The 9,647-nt window shown below is 38.8% G+C and overlaps 1 protein-coding gene across 1 annotated transcript; it reads left to right on the top strand.

Annotated features, from left to right (window-relative positions):
* Positions 1-281: 281 nt before the first annotated feature.
* On the top strand, positions 282-8,722 carry LOC117702167 (uncharacterized). The gene has a single exon (XM_034493455.2). The coding sequence runs from the start codon at positions 898-900 to the stop codon at positions 1,885-1,887; it is 990 nt and encodes a 329-aa protein (XP_034349346.1). The 5' UTR covers positions 282-897; the 3' UTR covers positions 1,888-8,722.
* The last annotated feature ends 925 nt before the right edge of the window (positions 8,723-9,647 follow it).

Genomic DNA, 9,647 nt, shown 5'->3' with positions numbered 1-9,647 from the left:
GAGAAATACAGAAACAATGTTCTCCCTGGGTAAGGAGAGCTGTAGTTATTATAATGTAAGAATTTTCTCTGTTTGTTGTGTTTCTAGTAGCTTTAAAAGATTTCTTGAGGACTTAATGGAACTTAAACACAGAATTTGGGTATGTAGAGATGGCTCGATGGTTAAGAGTGCTTTCTGCTCTTCCAGAGGACTGGAGTTCTATTCCCAGCATCCACATCAAGTGCCCCATAACCACCAGTAACTCCAACTATAGGGATACAGTGCCTTCTGGCCTCTGCAGACACCCAACACATGTGACACACATAGCCATAAATTTGCTTTAAATTTTTTCTAATAAATCTTAAGGAAAAGAAACCTAGAAATCAACAGATGGATATTAGGTTGAGACTTCTTGGAGTCTCAAATAAAACATTTTGTTCTCCAACCCAGAATTTCTTACAGTTTATACCTGTATAGTGAGTATTGTTCATTTTGCCAGTTAAGAAATTAATACCTCTGAGGTACTCACTGAGTTCTTCCAGTTCCCACTTCCACCTTTCTTCCAGTTTTCATTGGACCATGATATTGGAATGTTTCTGGCACATGAGCCAGTGGCACTTCAGCCCTTTCAGGATTGTTTGATATATTCTTGCCCATCAGTATCTCTTGTAGAAGTTCTTTATCTCTTTCTATTCCCCAAGTTATACTCCTCAGTTGATCCCTTCCAGCTTTACTCACCTATCAGGAAACCCCTTTGTCCTGGCACCTCTTTTCTAGTTGGCGTAGTACCTCTGTTTGATCAACCCACATATATCTCTCCCTATTTTGAATAAAGAAGTTTGTATTTCCTTGTAACTTCAATGAGAACTTCATTTCTCCCTTTCTTCTAATATAAAAAAATAGAAAGTGACTTTGAGAATGATTGTTTACTACATGTTTATTTCAGATGGTGAGACCAGGAGTGAGAACAAGGAATTATTTTCAAAACAGGTAATATCTCCCAGAATCCAGCCACATGGAGAGGCAACTACCAAGTGCAACGGGGATGTTATCGTGGGTCTTGCGCATGGAGAAACCCAAGACCTTCTGGGCAAATTAGAGAGGCAGCAGGGAAATCCCACACAAGAAAGACGACATAAATGTGATGAATGTGGGAAAAGCTTTGCTCAGAACTCAGGCCTTGTTCGCCACTGGAGAATACACACTGGAGAGAAACCCTATCAGTGTAATGTGTGCAGTAAAGCCTTCAGTTACAGGTCAGCCCTCCTTTCCCATCAGGATATCCACAATAAAGTGAAGCGCTATCACTGCAAGGAATGTGGTAAGGCCTTCAGTCAGAACACAGGCTTGATCCTGCACCAGAGAATCCACACTGGGGAGAAGCCCTATCAATGTAATCAGTGCGGGAAGGCCTTTAGTCAGAGTGCAGGCCTTATTTTGCACCAGAGAATTCACAGTGGGGAGAGACCATATGAATGTAATGAATGTGGAAAAGCGTTCAGTCATAGTTCACACCTCATTGGACATCAGAGAATTCACACTGGGGAGAAACCGTATGAGTGTGATGAGTGTGGGAAAACCTTCAGACGGAGCTCACATCTTATTGGCCATCAAAGAAGCCACACTGGGGAGAAACCCTACAAATGCAATGAGTGTGGGAGGGCCTTCAGTCAGAAGTCCGGCCTTATTGAACATCAGAGAATACATACTGGAGAAAGACCCTATAAGTGTAAAGAATGTGGGAAAGCTTTTAATGGGAACACTGGTCTCATTCAGCATCTGAGAATACATACAGGGGAGAAGCCCTATCAGTGCAACGAATGTGGGAAAGCCTTTATTCAGAGATCCAGTCTCATTCGGCATCAGAGAATCCACAGTGCAGAAAAGCCTGAAACCACAGGAGTTTAGGAGAAGCTTTGGTTGTAGTTTGAGCATTATTTGACATTAGAGAAACCATGTATTAGTGGAAAAGGCTAATGAAAAAGGGCAGAATCTGTAGCTGTAACAAAGCTAAGAATAGCACTTGGCTAGTTTGGGCCCAATCCCTGATATGAGTTGATTAGCTTGACTGCTCTTAGGGGCATCTGATGAAGCAGAGCCTTAGCAACTCAGTGTATTCTTCGGAATAACAGCAAATTGCTTATTGTGAGTTGAAACACTATGTTTTGTCTTTCCTATGAGTACCTCTAAGTTTGAGAGAGGCTACTCCTCCAAGCTTTTCTGTTTCTTCCTATTTCCTGTGGTCTCTTTTTTGTCAACCCTCTGAAGGTGCCCTTGTAAATCCTAATCTAAGAAGATGCTTGAGTTCAAGGCAACCTCAATAAGATGAAGATTTGTGTTTGGCTTTTAAATATCCTAGTTAGAGAGAAATTGTAAGACATTTAAATTATTATTCTAATACTCCTAGATGATAGATATCCATATTCCTCCACAAACTCAATGCTATATTTTTTACAGCACTGTAGCATTTTTCTTCATTTAGAACCTTTACTGAGTCCATTGAGTCCCTGAGCATCTGTATATATCCTTCACCACCCCCAGTCTCAGTACCTGTGTCAACAAAAGAAGTGGACGCATTAGTAATGATGGTGGGCGTGATGGAAAGAAAGAGGTGAGTGGAGACTCAGCCTGGCTATTCTTGAGCATGGACAGTTGTTTCTCAAGTTGTCTTCTGACTCTCCTTCTGCCTCTCCACTCTACACTGTGGTTTGAAAAATATTTGCACTAGCAAAGCTTTGGCACCACATGAAAGACAGAGGTGCTTGAAAAAGACATTAAAAATCCTTACAAAGAATGTACATCATCCCTCTTGGCCATTACAGTTCTCAGGTTCCTATCAGTCTATATAAACTCACTGACTACATGGTCAGCCTGGACCGACCTCCTCAGATGGCCACAGCAGATCCATCATTATCTTCCATCTGTTTCCTTCCATTTGCATATCTCCAGTATCCACCATGGTAATCTGTCAAATACCTCACTCTGACTCCTCATCCTTGTACATTCTGGTACACTCCATCAGTCATCTAACAGCAAAGATACACTATTACACTCATTGTCATCAGGCATTGTATTTCACCTCTGAGGCTTTTAGCATAACATAGAATATAGTATGTGTAAAGTAATGAGACTGGTTTTAAAGGAACACATCAGATCTTGTGCATCTAAAATGTAGTGTCTTTTCAACTGAGTAATTATACTTACTACTTAATAAATACTTGTTAAAATGCATAGTCTAAAGTACTATGATTCTAGTAGTGCTACTAGTCCTCCAAATACTGGGAACAATCTTAGAATTCTCATGTAATGAGGAGCAAGAAAACCATCTGTTACTGTCAATTATATTTCATGTTTGACCATTTGACTAGACAGTGGGCTTGGAGTTGAACAACTTTTGCTTTGCAACATTAATCCTCACACTTAAAATTATTCCATTAATCTTACTCAAAAGGAGTTTCTGATGAAATCTCTGAAAAAGAAATAATTTTACACCATGACTGTCTTGAAAAGGATCATCTTAGTTTCTTTGGTTAACTTTCTCAGAACAGATGTCTCCGTTATTTGTTATTTTCTCATCCTCTAGTCTGTTTGTTTCATTCCTGTTTCATACAGATCACCATTCCTAACTCCTCACTAGCACTCCTCACCACTGAGCCATCTCTCCAGCCCCAATTACTTTTTTTAAGACAAGGTTGCAAATGTTTAAGAAACCAGAAGCAGGTAAATCTGCCTATGTCAAGATCCTTGCTTCCTGCTTGAGTTGTGCCTTACCCTCTATAAGTCAGGGTTTCTGCATAGGTCAGTTCTATGTTACGTAGGATAAGTACATTTTCAGGGCAGCTAGATGTCTGCATGTGTACATATATGCATGCCCACCCCTTTCATGTACTTTTGTGAAGTACCTACCTTGATTTCTAATAAAATTGCCCTTTTTGTATTTGTACTCAGAGTAATATGTACCGGATACTTCAGTCTCAGAATTACTAAGCATCTGGCGGAAGTCCAGAGAAAAGCAAGTATACTTGGGAAGATTAATGTTATACTGTGGTGAATGTAAAAAAGGGTGGTCATTTAAAAACTAGTTATTGGCACCATTATAGTGAGGCACACCTTTAATTATAGCAGTCAGAAAGCAGAGGCAGATGAGCCACCCTGGACTGCATAGCAAGCCAGCCTTGAATGTGGTGAGACCAGTCTCGAAAGAAAGAAAGAAAGAAAGAAAGAAAGAAAGAAAGAAAGAAAGAAAGAAAGAAAGAAAGAAAGAAAGAAAGCGTGAGCAAGTGAGGCTGGAGAAATGACCTAGAGGTTAAGAGTGTGACTGTTCTTGGATGGGACCAGCACCCACGTTGAGTGGCTCAAAACTTCCTGTAACTCCAGCTCCAGGAGCATCCAACATCTCTGGCCTGCACACAGATACACATAAATATATACACATAAACATAATTGCCAATAATAAAAAATTTAAGTGAGTTATCAAAGATGATTTAGCACATGTATAGAACAGGCCAAGTTTTATAGCATATGATGATAGAAAAGGCTGTGGAATCTTTGAAGAAATACATAGAAGTCATTGTTAATCTTGAATTCACCAAGCATTAATTAATCTATATTTAATTTAGTTCAGTGGCATTTATCAAGCCTTTATCCTATAGTGTCCAATGTTTCTATCCTTCTAAAATGAGTGTTCACCAGTACTATCTTCTCCCATCCTCAGCTGCTCATTTTAAGATGTAGCAGAGTAAAGTGGTTTTTCCCTAACTTACTTGCTGTCAACATACCACTAGAAGAAACCTCTGAGGTTTCAAAGAATTTCTCCATGAAGCCAGATAAGTATTCAAGAATGTGGTGCTTGGTTCTGACATGGACCAGTATAACTTCACTCTTGTTTGTACACCTCCAGAATGATAGCTGACATTTTTGTTGTTTTGTTTTTCAGTAATTGCCATGAGCCAAACCCTAAGTTAACTATCCTACTTAAGAGCCAATATCACCATTACATGCCCCATTTGTAGAAGATAAAACAGACGTTTAGGGAACTAACCAACATAGCATATCCAGCAATAGACAAGATTCTAACCTATACAGCCTGATGCTAGAGCCTGTGATGACCACTGTGCTTTGCTACCAACTGACTAAATCCAGCCAGCCAAATGAAACCATCAGAGATACTAGGTGAAATAATGTGCAGTAGTATAGTGTAGATCCATTGCAATTACTGGAAAATTGGTTTAAAATACTGTTTGGGGTGAGACCATCTTTAGACTTGGTATTCTTGATTCTTACTACAAAAAAGTTATTTTCTCAATAAAACATGCTTAAAGGAGGGTAAAGCAGTTCCAGCATAGTGCTTCATTTCTCTGTAGACTACCTTAAGGAAAGAGAAGTGAGTAGCTTCCAGGTTGGGCAGGTGGATAGGTAGCAGTAGTAAGCTCATCCACAGCTCACAGTGAGGGACCATTTAAGCTCCTTGCCTATTTCCAATAACCATTCTGTGTGTTTTGCGTTTTTCTTGATTTTTTTCAAGTGTATTATTCATTTTAACCCATCTTTGCCTTAGCTTTTACTGGTTTTTCATAGTCAACATTCCACTAAAATGTACGTGAAATTGCCAATGTATAAATTAAGACTTTTTATTGTTGTCCTTATCTCGTTTATACTTCATAGTGTTGACTTTTCTAATATGTGATGACTATTTTTGGTTGGCATCTTGAGTACTACTGGGTTATTAGGGTCTATTGGTAGACAGCCATTGTTGAACTAACTGGACCAGAATTTTGTGAGCCATTCTAATTCATCACCTTTATATGTATTTTTTGTTCTATAAGTTCTGTTTTTCTACAGAATGCCAAGTAATACAGATTTTCATATCAGATGTGGTTCTAGAACAATAGACGTATTAAGGTGGATTTTTTTTTAAATATTTGGGCTAGGTTTTCCAATTTGCAAACACCTACAGTTACTGAAGTCTCTCAGAAACTCGGGGAATATTGGAAGCCCATGCTGTGAACTGTTTTACAAACTTACAGGGACAAATGCATTTGATTATCCTGATTAACCAGTTGTGAGAGGCAAGAGATTTGGTGAGTCTGTATATAAAACTTTAGAAAGTTTGTAGAAAAATAAGGAAGGTAATGATGCTGGTTGGTTCCTGCAAACATTTCTGAATAAGTTGACAAAGGAAAAGAATGCACTGCTTGATAAAATTAACCAACTTCTAGCATCTCAGAGTACAGAGAAAAGCAACAGTGTACTCAGTGATAAAGTTGGCCAGCTCCAGATATGCATAAACAGTCTAAAGGTCTCTAAGTGCACCCTGCAAGAGAATCTTCCCTCCAGCAGTCACAGTTCAAATTGTGGACAGTCAAACCAAAGCCCTCATTTAAGGTTGGCCAAATTACAAAGAAAATTGGAGTCCCAGCCTCAGAGAGTGTCAGTGGTTAAAGTAAGAGTGCATTCATTAGTAAAGATCTGTAACTTGGCATGGAGACCTGTGGTAGGACCCTGTTGAGGCCCAGAACTTTGAACCCTCAGATTCTCATGGGTTTACTTCACCTGAGAGAATAGTCTCTCTACCCTCAGCAGAAAATGTACTCTCACCCTTCAAATATTGCCTTTTTTGCCTTTGAGGAAATGCATAATGGGTATTTAAAGAAGGTAGTTTTACATAACAACTATGGCCATGTGACCAGTTACAGAAATGAGGATTACTATTTCTGTCATATTTTGTTAAGAATGTGTTTGTACAGATATTTGTGTTTTCTTTCCTCAATTTCTTTATCATATAATGTAACATCAATTAAGAGAATATCTGTAGTTGCCATATTTAAGTTTTGAGATACCAAAAGAATGTTCCTTGAGGGACATTGCCATTTATTCTAAAATTAATCATGCATTTGAGATGTACGAGATACAGTTTTATCATGTTAGGTGTAATTATGATCTGATTAATTCTGTAATGCATTTGCAATTGTACATGGGATAGTTATATCATGTTAGGTGTAATTATGACCTGGTTATTATTTTCATTTGGAAACTAAGCATAGCATAAGATATGATTGTGTGTCAAGTTGACAAGGGGTGGACTTCAGATGGCTCTTCTTGGTTGACTGCTTGACTACATTTGGAATTAACTGAAGCCAAACTGCTGGGTACACCTGTGAGGATTTTTTTTCTTAATTAAATCATTTCAAACGTAAAAACTTATTTTCTTTTAATCTGGATCTTTTGAGGTGAGAAGATCCACATTTAGTCAGGGCCACACCTTCTGATGGCATTCAATATAAGGCCATGGAAGAAGGAAGCTTTTGCTATTGTTTCCATCCTATTGCTAGTAAGTTCATGCCTTCACTAGGATTAGAGCTGACTTCAGGATTCTGGGATGTTATGAAGAGCAGCTGAGACATCCATCCAGATGGAATAAAACAACTGCCTGAGTCTAGGGCTTTCCATTGGTAGACAGACATTGTTTGCACTGGACCACAGCCTGGAAACTACTCTAATAAATTCCCTTTCTCTGCATATGTGTAGATTCATTCTATTAGGTCTGTTCTCTAGAGAACCTTGACTAATGCACCATAATTCAAGAATTCTCCTTTCTTTGTCTTATGGTGTTTTAGGTCATTTTTTTCTCTATAGCTGGCTCTTGTTTATTAGTCTGTTTTGTCCTCTATACTAAAAGTAATTGCTGTGCCCTGTTTTTACTCACTTTCCTGTGTCCCTATTTATCTGTTTTGTTACTTCATGTATTTGAATAACTTTGTATTTTCCACTTTGTAAGTCATCTCACTTCTTGGGGAATTTTCCTCGGGTACTTACATAACCTGATATTTGAAACCAAAACTCACCATTCTTCTCCCTCAATTTGTATTTTCTTTTGAAATAAACATCATTGCCTAATTGTTGTACCCTAAGATAGAATCATTGTCTTTTGTATTCTCATCTCAACCTTGAAGTTATCATGTCTTCCTTTTCTGTCTTCCACTCTCCTGGTCTAGAACCTTGTTGATCTTGCTCATATTCTTCTTGAGGTTTGTCTTTGTTGTCGCATAGTTTTTGTTTTATATTTCTACCATAACATATAGCCTCCACATAGGTCTACATCATGTAAGCTCAGGTTACTATGATTTTCTTAAGTTTCCTTCCAGAATATCCAACTTATATAACAATTTGAAAATGATCTTCAGTCTCCATTTTCATGGTATCTCATTTTTACTCAGCCCCAGCAGATAATTCTCACCAGTGTTCCATAACCTTGTTCTCCATTCAAGCCTCAGCTTTCATTACTCTCTGTCTAGCATGTTTACCTTGCTGTGTCCCATTCACACTACAGCTTTCTAGTGTTACCTTACAAGCCTTTGCCTCTGTGCCTTTCTCATTGTTGTTGTTGTTGTTGTTATTTGCTTAGATTACTCTTTGGCTGTACCTTCTGTTCAAATTTGCTTCCTTCATGTCTTTTGAGACATCATCTCCTGATTGAGTTCACCTCACACCAGCATCTTCCCTTACTCTCTTCTACCTGAGCACATAACTTTCAAGTTTGTACTGTGATCCATGCACTCACTAATACCTTGCTCTGCAATTATTTTCTAGCAGTCTGTATAGTAGTTTCACATCTGTATTATTTCCAAGATTGAACTGTAAGCTCCTTGAGGGCAGGGATGATAACTGTAACATTTGTATCACTGCACTCTCTTTAGTGCCTAGTACCGTGCTGAGCACACATTAATAAATGCTTGTTAAATTATTGTGTGGTTTTTTTTGTAATATTTAGATTGTTTTAAGGGCTTTCAGTGATATGACCAATTTGGTGCACTCAAAAACTACATAACTGTCACCATAAAATACTATAGTACATCAAGATTTGCCTGTATCATGGAGTTAAGAAAAAAATCTAGGAAGGTCTATGTAAAATTTTTAAAGTTATAAACTATTTTCTTGGCCAACTTATTGATGAGTTAGAGGGGGGCGGGGAATGAGCCATATGTCGTGCCACAAGACTAGGATCCAACTTGGGATATAGATAGGAAGATCAAGAGTTCAGGATCTACCCTTGCTACTTGAGTGTGGGTCTGTGTCTCGCCCCACCACTGGGGTTCTGGGCAGATGAACCGCTGCTGGGTGCAGAGCTCAAGAGAAGAGCTGATATACCCTGATACACTGCTCAGGAAATGGGAAAATGCAGCCTAGGATGTGAGAGGCCAAAGCTGTGGTTCCCAAACTCCTGGATACCCAGTCACCACTGGAAACCAGAGAGTTGGGAAGGAAGGGTCGGGGGCTCCCAAACTCCTGGACATTCAGAAAGCACTGGGTCACAGGGAGTTGTGAATGGATTAGGGGAAAAGATCCACTGTGTGTTTTAATCCATACTCTACCACAGGATAAATTTATAACTCCATCTAAGTATATCATTTTAAGGATTATTCTTTTAACCAGCTTGTATATCCAAACCAGCATAATGGCTAATTTCTTAAATAAGTGCCCTGAGAAACTTTGCAGTATGCCAAGTGTGTTGAAATCACTTTGTGTCTGGTCTCTAGTCTTTAAAATAGCACTAAGACCAGAGTTCCGGTGGCTATAATGAGGTCCCACAAAAGATGTTTCACAGCTGTAAATGATGTATAAATCCCAATATTTGATGGTTTCCTACCTTCGTAAAAGGAAGCAAAACC

This window comes from Arvicanthis niloticus, unplaced genomic scaffold (genome assembly GCF_011762505.2).
Source record: "Arvicanthis niloticus isolate mArvNil1 unplaced genomic scaffold, mArvNil1.pat.X pat_scaffold_530_arrow_ctg1, whole genome shotgun sequence".
Classification (NCBI taxonomy): domain Eukaryota; kingdom Metazoa; phylum Chordata; class Mammalia; order Rodentia; family Muridae; genus Arvicanthis; species Arvicanthis niloticus.
This window is presented reverse-complemented; position numbering and strand designations above follow the sequence as displayed.